Raw genomic sequence first — 22,609 nt, 5'->3', positions numbered from 1 at the left:
GTCATTTTCCCGAACCATCTGTGGCTGAAAAGAAATGTCCGAGCAAATACTAAAGCTGTCACATGAAAACAAAGGAAAGCGAAGTACGTCGAACAGAATGCTTTGCCCAATCAATCCAAGTTGTATTTCTTGGCCATACTTCAGCCCCTGGAGGCTTCTTGGCATAACATACAATGCATCACAGGCCACGGACATTCCTGCTTCTCCCAGCTGTTCCTAATCAAGATTTTGTAGATGTCAGTCCACTTCCTCACAGCAGGCCCGTAAAACATTCTACATTGACATCGCCTATTTTGATTTAATGATTCTGCAGGAGTATTGCGTTGTAAGCCACACTCCACAAAATATTCCATAGTGTTCATTCAATACTCCCGTAAGAGCTGCTGTAAGATCATGCAGCATGTACGTGTACTCGCACACGAGCACAAAACAGCATGCACATTCCACAAACACACACACACACACACACACACACACACACATCCTCCTCCACACTGACACAATAGGATCTAAAATAGAAGACAAAGGCCCCAATGCTCTCCTAGCATGCATCCAGTCTGTCTTTTCTTTGAGTGTAAAGCTTATAGAAAAGCGAATGAGTGTCCTAAGTGCACAGGGCTTAGGGGGAAGTGAAGATTCAACTCACACCACTCTAAATGCAGGTGCATATACCGTGCCAGCATTCAGTGATGCAGTGTACAGGATGTACTCATGACACAGTGCAAGCCAAAACACGGAGCCAAAACAATACAGGGCTGGTCGTGTTAGAAAATGAGGAATAAAACTGAATATCTATTAGCAGCTTGACAAAGGAATCATATTTTTGTACACCAGTCCATCACCCCCATATGTGCTTGTTGAACATCCTATTCAACATTTAGCCTCCATTGCTGTTCTAATAACTTCCATTTTTATAGGAAGGCTAAAAAAAGGGGTGACGATTATTATATAGTATGATACATTATATTATACATTCACAAAAGCATTACAGTCAGATGAGGAAGTCTGGGGTGCAGTCGGGGTTCCTGTGTTCAGCAAGGTTGAGGTCAGGGTTTTGTGCAGGACACCCAAGTTCTTCTACTCCAAACAGGTTTGAGCCTCTTATTGCCAGTGCAGGGAAAGACATTCTAGATATACAGTATGGGAAGAACCACATATACAGTAGTTGTGATGAACAGGTGTACACATCCTTTTTTTTGCAGCTGGTAATCATCTATACCGTTTATCCTGTATACAGGGTCAAGGGGGGCCTAGAGCCTATCCCAGGAGACTTAGGGCACGAGACACAGCATGCCAATCCATCGCAGGGCACACACACACACACACACACACACACACACACACTCACATGCTTATTCACACACTATGGGATATTTTGCCAGTTAACCTAATCTGTCTTTGGATATGTCTTTGGACTGTAATGCCCGAAGGAAACCCAAGCACCAAGCACAGGGAGAACATGCAAACTCCATGCACATAACCCCTACACCACGGGTAATGCTCTATGGTTTAAATGCAGCGTTTCCACCCTGTGCCATTTTATTCAAACAAACTTAAATATACTCATATATCTTCTGGCCATGTGTCAACATGTGTGATAGAACACCGTACCATCACATTACACTGCACTTATATATGTATAGTCGTTAACGGAATCCTTTAAAGTGCCACATTCAGGGATGAATTGTGTTCGGTTAACACATCCCAGCAGCCCCTCTATTCACCAAGCATTTTTCTCTCTTTTCCTCCTTTTCTCTCCCTGTCTGTCTTTCCCTCACTGGCTCTCTCGCTGCATTTTGCTGACTGCGAACACAAGCTCCATGGAAACTGCTAATGGAGAGAGTTTTTGGACCTTATCTCTGGCCAGCGCTGCAAAAGTCCCCCTTTGCTGAAGTTGCTCTTTAAACTTTGATCACAGAGACTAAAGCAAATGCATGCAGATTAAGGCTGGTTTCACCATCTGACTACAGAAACAGATGGTATCCAGTAACACGTACTGTACAGTAACAAGGGCTTAATATTAGTTTTGAAAAACATTCTCGTTTCAAAACTGTGTGCGCTATAACTACGAACTATTTACCCAAAGGAAGCATTGTCCCCCCCTACTTAGCCAACACAGGATGTCCTATCAGCCTACTCCACCCCCACCCCTACCCCCAAAATCACCCAAAACAGATTTTTCTTCTTCCTGTCCCTGACAGATCAGTGTCCTTGGCCTTTGTTGAAACCTTCAGAACACTTCCACACTGAGATACAATGAATCTCCAGAACGACCCTTCAAACTTTTTAGACTTGCACTTAGTACTAAGCTTCACTGCCAAGGTGATTTACCGGGATACGACGTCAGGCCCGGTAACCAGCACTCATAAATAAACAACACAAAACAAACAGAGTCATCTGCAGTGAGAACACTACCGAGCATGTTTATAGCACCTGAAAGGGACCTGATCGTGATGTTGGTTGGAAGAAGTTCTGCATGCACGCTTCTTGCTGTGCGCCAGTCAATCAGGACAAGCTGCTGAAAAATCTCTGCATTTGCTTTAGGTCATATTCAGCGCCAAAAGTCTTACCTTGAGGTGCTGCAGCTGTCTGCGATCATCCTCCAGTTGCCTTTTTTTGTTTTCTATCTCTGTTTGTTTCTTTCTCTTCTCCTAAGAGGAAGACAACCAGGTCTATCAGATTTGAGCTTCATTTCATTTATCATGTTTTAAAAAAATACCTGTTTCACTCACATCACAATTATCAGTTACTGTACTGCCTGGGCAAAACCAAAAAAAAAAAAAAAATCCCAGACTTGTAATATTTCCTTGGATTGATTTTAGCTTTGGTTTCGCATGCATTCACTCTAGCGATGTTTCCGTCCAGGGTTGCATTCATTTTTTTGGCTGAGATGTTTTTATGTGTGAAAATGATTCCACATGCTCTCAAAACCACTCTTTTACAATTTGAGTGCTGGAACATGCCTGTGCCATCACGGAAGAACAAAAAAAAAAAAACTCCATAGATGTGATAACCTGGTCATTCAGTACGTTCAGGTCAGGACTTGAACCAACTGAGGATCATAACACTGCCTCCAGAGGCTTGTACATTAGCCACTCTGCTAACAAATGTTTTTTTATAGTCATGGTCATTTATACTTTTTGTATGACTACATTTCGTTAGCCAAGCTGATGGTTTAACGCTAGGCTTCCAGGTTTTAATAATACGTCGCACATTTATTAACCCGATTTCAGTACTTTCATCAATTTCAATCGAAGCTTCTAAGTGTTTGACTACTTCCAACTGTTGACTTTTACCAAACGGCCAAACAGTGTATGAAGTAAGAAGGAAAACATGCATACCCTGCATATACACCTCCACGGGATCTAGGCGTATCTCTAAATAATGCCCTCTTTACTTTTTAAGGGCTCAGGTTTACTGATCAGAAGGTTGCGGGACCTTGATCATGGCCCTTAATGCTCTTTGCTTTGGAGGCGCTATATCATGGCTGACCCTGCGCTATGACTCTACCCCCTGATTGATGCTGTTCCTGGACTTGTTTTGATTGCTCATTGGTTTTAACGATGCTGCTTGTTTAGGAATGTCCTCTAACAAACCCTGGATTCTTTTAGGGAACAGGTATTTTTATACTGACCCTTGACACTTTAATTGCGTGCAGATGGACGCTATTCTCCTGCATGTGAACAGCCATGCAATTAAAATGTTCTGTTTTTATTAATTATTATTATTATTATTATTATTATTTATTCGGTCTATTTTGTTTATTATATTGTTCTACACATTTCAGTAATCTAGGATGTTACGTCGTTTGTGTAAATTCATGACTTACAGTATTATGCCAATTTTTAAATGCACTGAATGTGAAAAGGGTGGGGGGGGGGGGGGGGCTAGGGTCACTGTCACAACATACCTGTGATGCAGTGTAATAACAGGATAAATACTTTGATATGACTGAAATATGAGGAAGGAGAGCCAAAATTGGGATAGGGGGCTGTGTGTGTTTGTATGCATCTTACTTACTGCTATAGCCTGGAGCCTCTCCTGCTGTGATAACGCCTCAGACATCCTGAGAGAGAGAGAGAGAGAGAGAGAGAGAGATGGAGGGAGAGAGAGAGATGAGAAACATCTCCAAAGAGAACAATGCACTAAGCTCTGTTTCTCTCTCTGTGGCAATCTGTTGTATTTTCTTTGCCGTATCCGGAGTTTCTGTACGTTTTCAGTCAGGAATGGCTATGCATTCAGTTCCTTCCTTTGTAATCCAGTTTCTTGAGACTGCACAATAACATGCACACCCACAAACATCTATTATCAGCCTTCCTCAGAGTTTCTGGTTGAAGAATTGATGGTGCTTCACTGACAACAAAAACACATCCAACTAAAGTTTCTGCGTACTGTACTACTCCCTTTATACTAATATGAAGGCATGGCTCGGCTGTTTGTTTGTTTTTTCTGTAACTTTCAACCCTCATAATGAAACCAATACAGAAATATAGATACAGTATAATAATATTACCTGGTCACTGAAACATGTCCTTATGTCCACTATCCAACATTCAACATGGAACACTTTGTAACTCATAGGCGTAGGCGCCTATATAAATAAATTGCGATATTATTATTATTATTATTATTTTAACCATTATTAGTTCTGCTGTTTTTTTTTTACATTTATTTATTTATTTTTTAATTAACATATATATAGGGCTTGGGATTATACAGTATAGAGTGACATACTGTATGCTTTTTTTTCTAGCAGAAACCTAGGCAATATAATGAGCTGAAGTTTATTTCATTTTTCCCACCTATACAAATATGACTAGGCAAAAAATAAATAAATAAATAAATAAAAGCGTCACATAGGCAAAGAAATAGCACAGATACACAAAATCAAGTTAAAATAAAAAAATAATAATAATGTGCTTATTTTGAGAGTTCTACATTTTTGCAACATCATTCCCATATTCTATTTATCTCTTTTTTTATTTTATTGTATTTTCTCCCTGATTTAGTCGTGTCCAATTCCTCCCCGTCACTAGGGGGCTCCCACATTAAGGCTACTACTACCACTAAGCTGGAGGACCGAAGACTATCACGTGTTTCCTCCGAACCGTGTGACGTTAGCCGACCGCATCTGTTCGAACTGCTTGCTCACGCCCCGTTAGGGGCGGAGTAACACACTCGGAGGAAAGCTCTAGCCGCTCCTTCCGCATGCGCGAGCTCACAGACGCCCCTGATTGGCTGTAGAGCCGTGATTAATGTGGGAGCACAAAGTACCTCTCATCCCTCCCCCCTGAGAGAGCTCGGCCAATCAGCTCTCTCTGTGCCTCCGGCTGTGAGAGGAAAACAGCATCACCCAGGGATCGAACCAGCGCTCTCCGGATCCCACCGAGGCCCACCCCATATTCTATTCTATTCTATTCTATTCTATTTATATTCATATTTATTAGGTAGTTTTTATATTCATATTGAATTAAGTAGTTCATAATAAAAGTAATGTGATAACTTTTTTTTGTTACAGATAACTTTCGTTCTACCTGACATATCCGAAAACCCACAAGCACATACTGTGTTGGCGGCATGTATCTGTGCTACTTAAGTTTTAAGTGTTTAAAGGGTACATATTATGCAGAATTCACTTTTGAGTCATTCAGACGGGTCTCGCATGTCTGATACAAACAAAAAAGTGAGAAAAAAAAAACAATCCATACTTTTTGTCCTTTTTTGTCCTTTTTTTCCCCCCTCTCTGTACACACCGCTTAAACAAACCATTTAGAATTCCTCTCAGTTGTGACCTCATATAAGAAGATACCATGCCCCAACTCGTTGCTCAGCTCTGCTGTTCTCTGCAGGGGTGTGGCTCAGCAGGAGCTAATTTCCATAGACACTGTTCGTGGGAGGAAATGCATTATCCAAGGGCTTTTTTAGCTGCAGCACTAACAGACACACTTTGTAGGACCTCTAAGATCTGTGTTAACTTCTTAAAGAAATAGTAAAATATGGGACCTTTAATAATCAGACCTCAATATAGAGACACAAACAGCAGAAAGAATACCGAGTGTCAAAAGTTTTTGAGGACTTCGGTCACATTCTTTGGGTCGATCTTGGGGTAAATCATTTTATGAAGAGGCTATAATATTTCGCACAGCATTTCAGTTATAATAAGTCAGATTTAACCATAAGAGCAGTCATTACCTTCCACTGTAATACTCAAGAAGGCTCCATTCTGTCTCATTTCTAGCTACATGCTTTTGGAGATCAATAAGGGAGAGGAAATTTCAAACATAATGTCTGAGGTGCATTTTGGTCATTTGGGTCAATATGTTTAAAAAGGGCTTTAACATTCATCTGAGAGACTTCATCAGTCCTAAACTGAAAAACTCAAAAGTCACATAAAAAATAATGGACGTACTGTACAGATATCAGCTCTTCCAAAGAAAATGTACGATTCCTGAATCATTTGGAAGCGATAACATGAGAACAGTTTTGCTAAATCAGTCTCTTTTATGAAACATTACACAGGAAAGGAAAGTAGCACTTAAAATCAACTTTCCTTATCTCTAAAGAATAGGACATTCACATGGGACCTGTTTCTCAGGAATATGACCAATTGCATTTTTTTCTTTGGCTTTTAAAAAAAATGCAAGCGCAAGGGAAACGAGAGGCTGGTGGAAGAGAACAATACAGTATATAGCTCCTATAAGGTCAGTGCATGTCTTGTAGATATTATGCAAAATTTGTTACCAAAATATGAAAACCACTTCTTTCATAAATGTTTAATTTGTATCAATGGCTAATTGCTATTGTATAAGATAAAAAAAAAAAACTTTGGAATGTGCTGAGAAAAATAATTAATGTCAACCACTAAAGAATCATTTTCCCCTTAAAAGTGCACTTCATCCATTTAATGGACAAATAAGAAAAGTGCAATGTTAATAATTGCAATATATAATTTCCATTTTTGAGACGTTTCCTCTTAATGGCTCCATTGATTCCAACCTCATATTTTAGGTCACAACTTCTACATATTTTAGTATTCTAGGATGTTATGCTTTTTTGTGTAGATTTGTGATTTAAATTATTATCTGGAATTACCTTTGGGATCAATAAAGTATCTATCTATCTGCTCACTCATCGACTATACCACTTTATCATGTATTCAGGGTTGTGGGGGGCTGGAGTCTATTCCAGAAGACTTATGGCACGAGGCAGGGCACCCTGGACAGGGTGCCAATCCATCACAAGGCACACACACTATGGGCAATTTGGGGACACCAATTAGCCTAATCTGCAAGCCTTTGGACTGTGGGAGGAAACCAGAGTAGATTTAGATAGATTTAGGCATTTGGCAGACGCTCTTATCCAGAGCGACTTACTTTTTTTTTTTTTTATCTCATTACACATCTGAGCAGTTAAGGGTTAAGGGCCTTGCTCAAGGGCCCAACAGTGGCAACTTGGTGGTTGTGGGGTTTGAACCTGGGTTTGAACCTGGGGAGAGTACCTGGAGGAACCCCACCAAGCACGGGGAGAATCTCCTATCTATCTATCTATCTATCTATCTATGTTATAATTATATTGTACAGAGAATAAAATATATATACTTACAGTATGTCCCCTACATACAAACATTTGAGTAATTAACTCTTATTCAATATTTACTTATTGAGAATAAACGTGTTTGTGCATGTGCAATCATGAAAGTTTGAACACATGTCTGGCATACGTTGTCACGAGGGTGCATCCTCTCTCTGCCAGTGGTTGTGGAATAGTGTACAGTACTCTAGTCTAGTCTACCAGTCTAGTACCTAGACAATGTTTATTGGACTTATGAACAAATTGGACTTACAAACAAGCTCCAAGTATCTTCAAGCTCACAACAAGTATGTGACTTACTATGTGTGTATATAGATAGATAGATAGATAGATAGATAGATAGATAGATAGATAGATAGATAGATAGATAGGTATATGGAACCATACGGGTCTTAATAATTCTAGGAGCCCGCAAATGAAAGCCAAGATCTGAATATTTTCTTTTTATTATTTTATTTACACCCTGTCAGTGTGCCGGAACAACATGCCCCAGCCTCTTTTGATCTCTCTTAATTAGCCACATACATTACCCAAAATGCCTTCGGAGTCACTCTGATAAACACACCAGTGGAGAGCAAAAAAACGTTCAAAAGATGTGGAGAATGAAGATCGTTTGAGGGTCATGCGGGAGTGGAGGAATGTACGGATGCCCCGGCCTACGACACCCTGCAGTCGGACATGTGTTTCCCATCACAACCTCCCCCATACACACTCCCTCAATCCCCTAACATATAACACACACCACTTGTACAAACAGCAAAAAGACGTGAATGAGTTTGGAGAGGATTGAGGCATCACAATGCTATTCTTGGTATGTCTTAAAGCACGCAGATTATTTTTTTTGCCAACACCAGGAATCTCAGCTCGTGGTGATCAAACAGCCCCCTGATTTGTGTTTAATAAGGTGTTAACTAGCAGCATTATGCTAAGCTGAGCTCATGTCTGTAGATCCTGGTGCATAATATTAGCTTGTGCATGCTCAGCACTTTTCGCTCCCAGCGCCAGCCAGCATGACAGCATGAAACTCTAAATAATGCATTAAAATAATACAGTCAGCTAATAACGTGCTGCTAAAATATGTAACACTCCCGATGGTCTGAGGCACATAAAAAACATGGTGTGTCTCAACTTCTGCACTGATACCTTCAGGGTTAGTGGGTCAAAGTTATTGTATGAATATTACATAATGTCGCTCATGGGTGTACTCAGCATTGCAGACAGATTTAGGGGGAAAACAGCTGCAGGTCCAGGGTCATACAGAGAAGTGGGGATCAGATGTCTGTCAGCAAACAAATGCAAATTCCTTTGCCTATTACACGCTTTTGAGCTAGAGCTCGCGAAAACAACCTGGTCATTCCATTACTATAAGACAAATAGATTGGTTCATATGGGTTTTTAAATAATTGTTAACTGTGTCTTCGTTTATACGTGATCTAGTCTCTAAGATATTAAGGACGCAACTAAAAACGAATATCTTACAGTACTATGCATGTCATGACCCCTCCCCCACTCGTTTCTTCATATTCTGCTTCCAAAGAGTCAAACTTTTTTAGATTTTTACTGTGGTCTTAAGGAATAGTTGTCTTGGCTTCCTGAAACATTTTTTTAGCATCTCATTTTTGGCAAGTTTTTAGCTCTCATTTTCAGGCCAGTCCCTGGACCTGACCTGTTTCAGAGGAATGTTTTATTTCTCTGTTAAGCCACAGAGTGACCTATAAGTCATTCAAGCTTAAAAAAACATCCAACTAAACGCACGAAAACTGGTGAGAAACAGGTGCAGGTGACGACAGATGATCAGGCCGATGATTAGTACACTGGTGATACCCAATGGTTTGTGGTTGGAACAGACAAGAGGGGAAACGAGGTCGCTGCATAAACAAGCAGTTTTTTACTTGTACTGTATACTTTTGCACTCGTCACAGTAAAACACTGTATGTTATATCTAAACTGTATATAGGTGTCGTACATAATGTATACAGTACAATTACTAGAGATGGAACTGGAATCCCGTGCGATGCACCAAAAAGCTGGACAAAGAAGGACTATGGATATGATTAACATGAACATGCAGTGATACAAGGTGCATTTACAACATCTTTAGTACCTGCCTGGCCCGGGTTGCATGGTTTAAAATTAGCGTACCAGTTTCTTTCTATTTTTTTATTAAAACAACTGAAACTGTAAATCTTTCAGGCATGTAGATTCAAAAATAGACTCTTAAAACCAGATATGAACTTAAGTGATGTAGCTGAGGTGTGCTTACTCCGACTTTGGATTAAAGTCTAAATACAGATACAGATATGGATATTTGGACCATTAAAAAGATAGAGTTACAGATTGCAGACCACTGCACTGAGTACCAATTAAGTCCATGTGAGAAGATGTGTGAGGATCACCTCTCACACTTTTCATTCCATACATCTGCAAGCTGTACACCGTGTACAAGATATGAGTCATGTGTTCCAAAGCCGCCTTCGGATGCCAGAATCACCTGCAATATACGAGCATAGATCAGCTCTAAAAATTAAAAAATCTGATCATTATTTCCTCCAGCTGGACCATATCGGTGAGTTTAGACAGGCTTGTCATCAGGTCCCTGGTAAGTTTATGTCTATAAAATCTATACATATAATAAAACTGTAAAAAAAAGTACTTTATTAACCCCAAATGGAATTTGTATAAAGGGAAATTGTCTCTAGTTTCCAATAAAGAATGAAATAAAAAATAAAATAAAAAATGAAATTCTCTTATAGGGGTGGGTTTTCAAGTCTGTTTTGAATCAAAATTGAAGTTTATATAGGAACATTACAAGAAATCTTGCTTGTTATAGGTTTGTCAGATGTAACACAAGTACAATATAAGTATCAGCCAAATTCCACAACCCTCGTTCAGTGCAAGAATGCCTCCCAAAGTTCAGCTGAGACTCGTATGAAGCTTCAATAGGCCCATTGGGCTAAATCGAGTTGATATCTTCCACAGTTATGGAGTACAAATGTAACTCCATCCTTTCCTCTCAAATAACCCTATGGCTACTCTGGTTAGCCTTATGACTACCTCCGATTAGCCATACGGGTTCTTCTGGTTAGCATACATCTAGTTCCGAAGGGTTATTGAACAAACGATTCTGAACTTTTCTAATGTTTGTGGTATTCTCTTGAAAAAGTTTTTTAATAAATCACTGTTCATCCAAGAGCGACATGTGGCTTAGTGGTTCGCACTGTCACCTTGTATCTCCAGGGTCTGGGTTCGATTCTCTGGGTTCAGTTCTCGAGTTCTTGCATGTTCTCCCAGTGCTTGGTGGGTTTCCTCTGGGTACTCCGGTTTTCTCACACAAAGACATGCATGTAAGACTAACTGACGTTCTCAAATTGCCCATAGTGTGTGAATGAGTGTGTGTGTCCTCTGCAGTGGACTGGCACCCCATTCAGGGTGTATCCCGCCTTGTTTCTTAAGCCTTCTGGAATAGGCTCCAGGAACCAAGGAGCCTGTATAAAGGATAAAGCAATATAGATGATGTGAGTGTAAAACAAGGCTAACGCAATAAAACAATATGCATGGCCATATAGGTGTATACAATAAGATACTGACCATAGCATATACACAATATCAACAGGAAGAACTCCTAGCTAATCCAGTTGTGGGATAGAGGAAGGTTGAAAGGTTGACCACACCCACATTGTGAACAATCACAGAGGCTTTGAGGTACTATAGATTTACCCATCTGGAACTACCCATCAAAGAATGAAAAAACATTATAGTTCGATTAGAATTATATCCGGTGCTCCTCAGTGTAAATTCTTGTTTTGAATCCCATCCTACACCATTTAACTGCATATCGATGATCTGCTTTCTCCTTGTCAAAGGCAGGAAACGTGGGAATGCAAAGTATTCCTCTATTCTTTATAAATGAATAAAAAGCAACTGAGCCAAAGCAGATGTTTTTTACACTGCATCGAGAATGACTCGTGCTCGCCAGACAATCCGGATCAAGCCTTCTCGTTTCTTCGCTGCCTTGTTTTTTCTTTATCCTTCTTCAGCAGCGTGGAGCAGACTTCACCGAGAGGACTCGTTTGAGAGAAGATGAATAACAGAGTTGGGTAACATAGTCCGGCCTTTGAAATACCAGAATTGTTGGTGCTAGCTTTAATTAATAAGTCATGGCAAATATCAAGCTCAAGACTAAACGCTACACTGACATGAGTGCTTTCAGATGTGTGACTATGTCCTCTGCCTTCTGAGTTAAATCACAGCACAATGCTTTCGCCTCTATGTTTTACATGAACTGTTGCGGATCTTAAAACGGATCCGCTAACTGCAGCATATCGCAAGGACACGATGCACCACCCATCTATTGTTTCCTACTGGCTTCACAATGTGACTTCAACTGTACACACACCAGTACATTAAAAAAGCTCTTACCACAAGAACAGTACTCCTTTAAAAATAAGCTGATTTAAGATAAGTCTGAAATTCACTGGCCTTGTATCACAGCAGCGTGTATTTGAGGGTCATTAACGAGCACTATTTGATTCGACTATTTGATATGAATTATTTGTCTCATAAACAATTAGTAAAAGTAAACAGATCTGCAGAACTGGAGCAGCCTGGATTATTGCCTTTGCAGCATATACGTTTTTGTTGACTCTGATTCATTCAGGAAAACTTGGCATAAGTCGACTACCATTAGTGAATGTACTGTATTATTAAAGCCTTAAGCAAGTTATGTTAGAGGATCTGATTACATATATATATATACTGTATATATACACTACCGTTTAAAAGTTTTAGAACACATTCTAACTCCATGATTGTTCCTGATTTTTATTTCTTTCTACATTGTAAAGAAATGCTGAAGGCGTCCCATAAAAATGCATTAATCTCCTTTCAACAGTTGATATTGAGATGTTTCTGCTACTTCTGCTCTGTAAAGACTTCATAACTCCTCTAATCTGAGGTGCTGTTAATTGGTCATTTTTCAGGCTGATAACTCTAAATGAACTTCTCGTCTGGGGCAGAGGTAGGTTTTGGTCTCGCCCTCCTGGGACGGCCTTCATGAGAGCCAGTTTCATTATGGCGCTTGACGGATTTTGCAAATGCACTTGACAATACTGTTCTTGCAAGAACTATTACAGAAAGGCTGACCTCTGTGTCTTAAAATAACAACTAATTGTTGTTTTTCTTGTTGTTACATAATTACCTAATCCCATATGTAGAATATAGAAAATAAATCACTAAACAAAAACAAAGAAATTTGCAAGTGTTCTAAAACATTTGAACGGTAGTGTATAGAAATACTGAATATGCATATATTATATTATATTATATTATATTATATTATATTATATTATATTATATTATATTATATATAAAACTATTAACTATAATAGTTATATAACTATAACTATTACTTTTAATTATACAGTATAACCATATATTGACACCTACATTAACAACCACACATTTGGCAAACCACCTTGGGTATATGCAAAAAATGTAACAAAATAAATCTGCTATTCTATTCGATTTTACTCTATTCTATTATAGTCATCTTATCGTCCTTATCCTGTATAGAGGGTTGCAGAGAATTGAAATCTGTTCCAGGAGATTTAAAGCATGAGGCGTGGTACATCCCCGGCAGGGTGCCAATCCATCGCATTCATACATACACACTCACTCACATGCTCAATCATACACTAGGAGCAAGGTGGAAAAGCCAGTTAGCCTAATCTGCATGTCTCTGGACTGTGGGAGGAAAACGGAGGACCGGGAAGAAGCCCACCAAGCACGGAGAGAACATGCAGACAAAGACATGAGGCAGGAATCGAACCCAGTCACTAAGGATGTAAGGCGAAGTGCAAACCACTAACCACTGTGCTGCCATTATATTATATTATATTATATTATATTATATTATATTATCTATTTTTTACTGTTGGCAGTTGATTAAAAATAATCTAGTTAATTACTGTTATATATTGATGAATCATAATAAAAAAAAAATAGAAAATACTTAGATTTACTAGTATTAAAAACATGCAATGTTGGAATATAGTAATGCATTTTAGCCGATGAGAAGAAACCAGTTATGATACCCTGAACATTAACATTTAACAAATGTTCATTTTAATCTCTTGAATGGTAAACCCATGGAAGTGCATGCTTCAGCAAAATGTCTTTCTTCTGTTTTTAACATACCCAGAAAGAATGAGTGCAGTTGGCATATTTCATCGATTAGGTGTACTGTTACACTGAGGTAGTTATGGTTCCAGTGGTCTCCAGTATGTGCAATAAAAGTAGCTTCTGCCAACTGCCTCACTTCCACAGCCTTTTCAGTGTCATACAGTTCATGCATTCTTGTATAGTTCCCTCGAATTCCCTCAATTTGGTTTTATCCAAATTTCCATCTGAAAGCTTTTTATAACAAAACTTGGCGCTCAGCACACCTGGTAATGTTTCATCAGTCATTGTATTATCCGTGTTAAACCTGCAATTATCACACACAGCCAGGTAACTGTAATAATGCTGTGATTATGGGAAGCCATTCTGGTGAAACTGCGTCATTTGATTTTTATATTTGACCCCAACAAGGGTAATACTAAAAATTTAGCCAGGTTATGCGTACACTCTCCGTTTCATTTGAAATGTTTGATTTCGGGGATATTGTATAATATATTAGGAGTCAGAGACCTGTTATGAATATGAGGGAGCCTCCTGGAACTTCCGGGAGAGGTGATATGTCTGGAATTTTAGTTTCATGGCTAAGCAGACTTTATTAATATTTTTGTTTATGTTTATGTGAAATATTTCAAAGTATTACAATAGGTTACAAAATTTCGCACAGGATTCTATAACTGAGTAGTTTTAGATTGTCTAGATTGAACAGGTAGTTGTAAGTAATGTTATGCTGTATGTGTCTCATTAATCTTTGTTCTTATTTGGCCAGTGCATGCCTCTGGCCTTTTAATATTAATAATAAATGTTCTTGAATCATTTTTAAAATGACATTCCTTTTTTACTGGTATTTTTTCAGATAAAATGTATTCCCTGAACTCCATCCTAGTACTAATGTTAGAGTGTTTATGCACTCATTATGTTTAATCCAGGTCTTTTAGTACAGTATACTGTACTACATTGAAAGTATTCCCAGAAGAAAAAAAAATACTATGCTGTGATTAAGCCAAACTTTTTTTAATTTTGACGGACGAACGTAGGTTCATAAGCTTGTTCTCCATAATAAAAAAAACAGCCGTAAGACAAATACATTAGGGCACAGAAATACAGTAGGCTATTAATCCACTAACAGTAAACAGCGTGAGACAACTTGGTTGCTGTTCATCATGTGTTGCTTCATCAGGTCATGCGGGAATTCCTCTATTAGTAGAGTAGCTCAGTGAAGGACTAGCTGTGTCAGTATGAATTGAACTAAATAAAAGTGCCCTACATGATGTGTTTTAGATGCTGACTAGTATCATCCAGGTGCCAAATATAGGGAGCTTTTCAAAATCCAAACAATTCAACAGTCCCTAAGAACTTCCCGGAAAAAAAAAAAAACTTTTCGAATGTACAATTGTTATTGAACACCATCCAGAACTAGTATTGGGTAAAGATTTAGACTTCTGCCAAAGAAAGCCTTAATACCAGTCTCTAGTGTATTCAGTGCAGCTGCTGTGTTACACCCCAGTGTTATACTTCCATCATTTAGTATGCTTTGACACCAAGCTAGCAGCATCATCTGCCAAAATGGGCCTTAAGTACAGCAAATAAGAGGCAGACGCTGAAAGCAAATCAGTCTCAATGTATGAGAAAACTATATTATGCTGCTTTTTGTTGCATTGCATTTCGGTTTACAGTTCTTCAATTTAGCCCATGCTTGCTGCCAACTCCTGTAATCTGTGTTCCAACACAGGAAACTTTCTCCTCCTCCATGGCACCACTCATTGGACTCTTCTGCCCGTTCCTATTTCATCCTCAGCAAAACCGAACAGCACGGTTTACCTTTTCCTTCCTGGCAAGCTTTTAGGCATATCTGCTGCTCGCCTCATTCCTCATTCGTGCTGTGCAGTGCCAAAAGAAAGTTATGAATAGACAGTAATATTTTTATAGCCTTAACACCTTACCTTCACACTAGAGGTGTTTAGGAATTATAATTTCTTTCATGCAATAATTACATTTCCATTTTAAGCGTCATGTACATAAAAGACTATACAAGACCCCATTTGTGGGAAGATATTCTGTATAGTTTACAGAAAGGTTTATTTTTTTATATCGATCAGCCATAACAGTGTAACACAAAACATCATGTCCAGTATTGGGAAATTGGGAAGGTCCTGCTTCCCCGCCCCCTCCACAGGACCTCTGGGGGTGTGCTGTGGTGTCTGGCACCAGGATGTAGGTGGCGGGGTGGGGCCTCCAAAAATTGGATCCAGTTCTTGATTGGATTGGGTTCTGCAGATTTTGGAGGCCTTGAGCTCTTTGTCTGTTGGGCAGCGGGTCGTGGTGCACTGGGGGTGTTTTGGTGCCTTTCTATTGTGTTTGGTGTTTTTGCTTTTCTGTGGAATCCGAACAGACAGGATGGCCTTTGCTGGATCAAGTGACCCTTGGGTTACCGTGATCCTATAACCAACACAAAGAACATTTTGTTCTTTTTTCAAAAAGCAATTCCATTCTCTCATGTCATGTTTTTATTCAACATTGTTGTAATTACTGTTGGCCAATGTTGGCTGTTCCCATTCCCTAGGTTTTTTTTTGCCCATTGGTTTTCCTGCTCCAATTAAAAACATACTGGCGCATTACAAACTGCTCCTAAAACTTAAATGACACATTGTAAACTAGATGCTAAATAGATGCATCATCAATGAATTATTGTTCGGTACTTTGTGTTGCATGTTTTTTCTCTGCAGTTTTTGCAGTATATTTGCTACAGTAGCTTTAGTGTTTTTTCTTCATCAAACTGAAACTTATGTGTAACATTATTTCTCATCATTAAAAATATAAAAGTAATGCACAAGTAACCCTTCCTCTATACAAAGGTACTACTCAACATATTCTCCATCACAAGTAATGCCTTTGGCCCATTTCTGAACTCAACTCTCGAATCCTCTTTGAAAACCCCCTTTGTTCCAGTTGATGGTCTCCCACTGTGCCACAGAATGTGTAAGGAGATGGCACCATTGACAAAAGCAATGTGCACAGATGGATGAAGAGGTTTAAAGAAGGGGAAGCCAGCATTGAAGTCAAACCACGCAGTGGGAGACCATCAACTGCGACAAAGCGGGTTTTCAAAGATGATCCGAGAGTTGGTTCAACGATGGCAGAAAGGCATAGCTTGTGATGGAGACTACAGTAGCATTCAGCATCACTGGTTCATGCCTTAAGGTTTTTTTTTTAATGCTTAAATGATTTATAGGTCACTGTATGGATTAACAAATAAAACATTCTTCTGAAACTGCTCAAGGACAGGGACTGGACTCAAAATAAGGGCCAAAAACTTGCCAAAAGTGAGCGGGAAAAAAGACCTTTAAGAAGCCGGAAAAATGATTCCTCAAGACTACGTTAAAAATACAACAAAGTCTGGGTTTTTTGGAAGAAAATATGCAGAAATAAGGGAGGCTCAAGACTTTTGCACAGTACTGTATGCTGAGTAAAACCATTGTACAGAAGAAGAGTTACTCGAGGTAAATTTGAAATTTGAGTGGCACATGTCAGTTAATAAACTGGCCAAATTAATTGCACCTAGCTGTGAATGTGTGTGTGAATCCCTGGTGTAATCAGGTCTTCCTGAGTGAAAACCTATTCCATGAATGCCAATCAAACCGTGTACTGTATGGCCCGACAAAAGCATGTGAGCACCTTACCACCACACCCCTATGTCCTATTTATATCTCCTTCTCCAAAACCATGGCCATTAATATGGAGTCGGTCCCCCTCTGCTGCTATAACAGTCTCCACTCTTCAGCAAAGAAGGTTTCTCACTAGATTGTGGAATGTACTGTAGCTGTAGGGATTCGTGCCCTTTTAGAGACAAGAGCATTTGTGAGGTCGGGCACTGATGTAATGAGAGAAGGCCTGGTGCGTAGTTAATGTCCTTAACACTGCCATGCTGGAACAGGTTACCTCCAGTTAAGTAATATCTCTTAACATTACTGTATATAAAGATGTCCTATGGTGGCTAACCGAGTGCTTCTGTAGTTTGGTGTTTTAAAATCTTGTCTTCCAAAATCCATGTGTGCTTGATATAGTATAAATCTCTATGAAGATCACACTAACTAGGACACAAGATCGGACAATTAAGCTTACATGCAAAATTAATAATATCACTAATAAGGCTTATGTGAAATGGGCCAGGCCCGGCCACTGTTCAATGCCAGTTGTTCATGGTTTGCAGTAAATTACCTTAGGAGGATTTTGGCTGAAACCAGTGCTTGATAATGGGCATCCAATTAAACAGCTCAGCATCAGAGCCATTATAATGTTCATTCTAATCTTTCTGTTTATCCATGTTCATTCTAATGAATAAAATATATTTTTTAAAGAAAATAAAGACTATTCGAAATGTCACCACTGCCTTCCCAAATGAATAACTGTTGACGTCTGAACGTAAGAACAAGCCAGAGGCCATATCACATGAGCTGCATCCTGCATCATTAATTATCAGTATACAGGGATGTGTCATATGACTCTGCGCACAAACGTATGTGTCACAAGTACCGTGCAAAGAACTATTTTCTATTTCATTAATAGGTTTCGGTGACAATCGTCCATTCACAAGCAACAGCAGAGACTTAACAGCATCACACAGTGTCGTTAGTGTCGAAGTGGCACTCTTTCCAAGGCTTGTGTGTAATGTCGCATTCAGCATTACTGAGTAGTTCTCACTGCAAAGGCAATAACAAACTAACCCTAGGGCATCAGCTAAAAACACCCCACCTGCTGATTTATTCGGCTCTTAAAGACTGCCTATGGCCTCAGGCTAAACACTTCGAAGTGACCCTGTGTCCAGGCACACAAGAGGAAGCAAAAGCACAACACAGTCATATATTTCCTCCTGATTGAGAAACTAGACCATGAAAACCCAAGTCTCAGTGAGAGGTGAATCATGGCTGCTGGTGTGAGGTGTGAGAACATAACGACCAAAGGAGGTTAGCTCATATCAGCTTAGGAAGGGCGTTATATATCATTCCTTTATAAAAGTCATAGCTATACATCAGTGCAATGACAAATTTTGGGTTTTCTTATTAATTTTTTATTACAGCCTCATTTTTTAATTCTCCACTACATTAAGAACGACCATACACTTATTTTATTCATGCAACTATCATTTATAATTGACATTTTTTATGGCAGGGGTCAGAGAAGTATAGCCAGATTGATTTGAGTTGACAGGAAGCCTGCGGTAACTCAAAGAAGCACTCGTTACACAAAAGACACAATTGTGGTGGATGGGCTTAAACAGCTAACGAGCACATCAGCTTCCAGTGTCTGAGAAAGATGGAAACTATTCCACTCATCCATGTAAGAACCTCTGTAGTCCAACTAGGGACTGTGGAGCCCAATGGTGACCACTGTATTTATTCCCTTTATTTATTTATTTTATTTATTTACAGCCGTGGTTGGACCTCCAGTCCGCATTTACACACGCCAATTAGTCTAACTGCATGTCTTTGGACTGTAGGAGAAATCAGAGTACATGGAAACGCGCCAAGCACAGGGAGAACATGCAAACTCTATGCACACAGACACCAGGGTGGGAATTGAACCCGGACCGTGGAGGTGCATGCCGGCAATGCTAACCACTAAGCCACTGGGCTGCCAATGTAACTATTCCATCGATCCATCCATACATCCATTCAGGAACCTCTATAGTCCTACTAGCGAGCCCAATGGTGACCATTGTATTTATTCCCATTTTGCACACTCACACACAAACGGCTATTTGGGAACGCCAGTTACCCTAATCTGCATGTCTTTATACTGTGGGAGAAAACCGGAGTACCCAGAGGAACCCACCAAGCACTGGGAAAACATGCGGGAACTAAACCGAAAATTGTTTCAAACTGTATTTTTCAATATCCTGTTTTTCTTTTTTCAGCAGCAGCACCGACGCCTACTTTCAGAGTACCCGTGTTTAATTTTTCACATGTAACCCTGTCATTGTGTGTGTTTGCTAAGCACAAATACGTCTATGTAAAGAGCATGCTGAACTTGACATCTTTTTGTGCTGCTTTTCGGTTAAGTGCCCTTTCAAAGGGATTTGTCACAAAACTGCCCACTGAAGTGGAAAAATGCTGTCAGTTTCTATGGAGACCTCACCCACGAACTGTCCAAAAAACCAGTCGCAGAGCACGAGCAGGGTAACACAACATTACTATAAGCAAGACAACTGTAATCACAACGAGAGTGAAATACGGAAGTTTCAGATCATTAGCCTAGACTGTTAAAAACAGAAATGTGCTCACAGTGTGGTTCTACAAAGCAAAGTTACATATCAGAAGTAACAGAACCTTACGAGCATATTAACCTATTGCATCAGCATTAGTAGTTTCTTTAATCTTGAGTTAAAGAAACTCAAAAAGACTTGTCTGCCTCTTCTGATGGTACGCTCTATTAAAAGGATGATTTTGGCATCCAGCCGGGGGAGTCATTTGCTGTTTTCTGGCCATTAGGTTCCATTATTAGTCCCATTACCCACATAGCCCCAGGGTCTCGGCTTTTCAATTATATGTAAGGTAAGTAGAAAACGAATGCAAGTTTGATGTGCTTCTGAATCTTTTCTTTAAGAACCTCAGTCTTAAAAGGATGCATATTTAATGTGTTACTTCATGTACCTAACTAAGCAGTCTTGCAAGCTAATCATTTTTGTTCACATATGAAAAGCAGTTAAGTCATAAGTATTTCCGAGTAATAGAGCATAAGAGGCTTTCGAAGTAAACTCTAGGCAAGATATTATCTTGAAGTTTCCAAGCAAAATCAATGAGGTCCAGACCAAGTTATCTTCAACAGCACTTAGGCTTAGTGAAATGATAGACAATGATATCAACCACTCATGGGGCCTAATTGAATTATATGATTTTTGTTCAACGTTTAGTTTTTCAAACCATGCAGATTTTCAAAAGGAATCGTTCTCTCACAAGGGGAGCATTTGGTTCGACAGCAATACCGTTCCCCCCCCCAAGAGGACAGTGTGAGGGCTAGACTATATGGTCTCTTGGTGAGAAAAAAAACTACGCTAATATCAGAGACTGGCGGGAGTGTCTGTGTAAAAGGCCAAGCACTTCAACCCCTTCACACTGGAACAGTTGCTTTCGGAATCTCAGCAAAAAAGCCCTGCCCATATCAGATAGCGCATGCCTCCCCATTAGCAATGAGAACACTCGACGTTCTGTCTGATATCCCTGTACATATTCAGAGTGTCACAGTTATTCAGTCAACAACAGACCACACGGGTCATGTGCGGGTTGTGAAAAGCGGATCTCACTTCTCTAAACGGACGTTCAGTCTATGAAAAATGCAAGGTGGGATGCAAAGGGGAGGGACTGTCAGTTTGTGCACAAATAATAATAATAATAATAATAATAATAATAATTAAATGTTTAAGAATTCACCCAATTCCATTTTTTAAACCTCTTGCAAACAAGACAGAATGTTAGAAATTGTTAATAATAATAATAATAAGAAGAAGAAGAAGGATCTGCACAATGTACATACTGTAATAGGAGCCAAACCACAGAGCAAATCTGGACAGCAACAGAATACAGAGTCCACACTCCATAGATGCATGGATGCACTGATAATAATAATAATAATAATAATAATAATAATAATAATAATAATAATAATGAAGCCTAATCATGATAAGGGTGATGATTCAGGAATATTTTACATCTGGAGCCCTGTTCATTTTCCATCATGACGAAGAGGATCGTGTGTGGACTGCATGCATCCTCGGCTCCTCCACCGTTATTCCATCCTACACATTGGTGCACCTCAAAAATAACACCAGTACATACTGTGGTTAAAAATAATACCGCATTTGGTCAGTGTATCCTATAGGCCTTGTTTGTAGGGGGAGTGCACAACCATTCTGGAGAAAGCCATGCGTGCATTCATGCAATCTGAACTGAGACAGAAAGAGAATAATAATAATAATAATAATAATAATAATAAACCCTCCTTGTTGTTTCTAAGGCCCTGTATATCTGCGTGTCACGCGTGTGCGCATCTGCATGATCACATCTGGGCGCATTTATTTATTTTTTTTTTATCTGACGCGTTCAAATGAAGCAGCGCCAAATAATACAACATAACAAGGGTGGTTTCTTTTTTTATTGCTTGTTTTTTGTTTTTGCAGATTAACAAACATCAAACGAGGCGCGTTTCCAGACGCGCGAGCTGTCACAGCTGGAGCGCGTGACGGATGAGAGGAGAACGCGCTTTCTGCAGGTGTGGCATCGGCATGGAAACTCGTGAAAAGGGCCAACACGGGATATGCACATGCAAATGAAATTAAAACACACACACACACACACACACACACAGAAATAAAGGAGACTCACGCTGCAGTGTCAGAAATGGTCCCCCCGGTTCTGTCCGTCTGTCACTGTGGATCTCACTGATGCCTTTTCTTTTCTGTTTATTTGATCAAATGCGCTGCGACATCAATCAGGCTCTCGGTCTCCTCTCGGTCTCCTCTCCGGCTCCTCAGCGGGCTTTTCACTGCACTGCAACAGCAGCCTGGTCAGATCCTCTCAGTCTCGCGGAAATGAAATGCTCCTGTGTCCAGCACTCCTCATTGCCTAGTCCAGTCTGTCCTGTCCCCTTTTTGTCGGGGTGTGAGGACTTCAGGATGGATTTTTCAGGCTATTTTTCATCCACCCAGGTGATGAAGAGAGAGAGGCTCTTCTTTACCGCCCTCTCGTGGATGTGGAGGAGCCTTAGAGACATTTACTCTGATTCTCTTTTAAAACAGCCTTTCCTGTAGGTATAGAAGCTATAAATGATACAGTTATACATAACCAAGCTT

The 22,609-nt window shown here is 39.7% G+C and overlaps 1 protein-coding gene across 1 annotated transcript in view; it reads right to left on the bottom strand.

Annotated features, from left to right (window-relative positions):
* Nucleotides 1-22,443, bottom strand: part of palm1a (paralemmin 1a) — a 39,570-nt gene extending 17,127 nt beyond the window's left edge. Inside the window, exons 1-3 of the mRNA XM_053513595.1 lie at nt 22,143-22,443; nt 4,021-4,066; nt 2,571-2,651 (exon numbers count right to left, since the gene is read on the bottom strand). Of these exons, the coding sequence (XP_053369570.1) occupies nt 2,571-2,651; nt 4,021-4,065 (126 nt within the window). The 5' untranslated portion in view covers nt 4,066; nt 22,143-22,443. The remainder of the gene's footprint in view (nt 1-2,570; nt 2,652-4,020; nt 4,067-22,142) is intronic.
* Nucleotides 22,444-22,609: the final 166 nt, after the last annotated feature.

This window comes from Clarias gariepinus, chromosome 15 (assembly GCF_024256425.1).
Source record: "Clarias gariepinus isolate MV-2021 ecotype Netherlands chromosome 15, CGAR_prim_01v2, whole genome shotgun sequence".
Classification (NCBI taxonomy): Eukaryota; Metazoa; Chordata; class Actinopteri; order Siluriformes; family Clariidae; genus Clarias; species Clarias gariepinus.
Note: the sequence above shows the minus strand (reverse complement) of the source record. Positions and strands in the feature narration are given on the sequence as shown.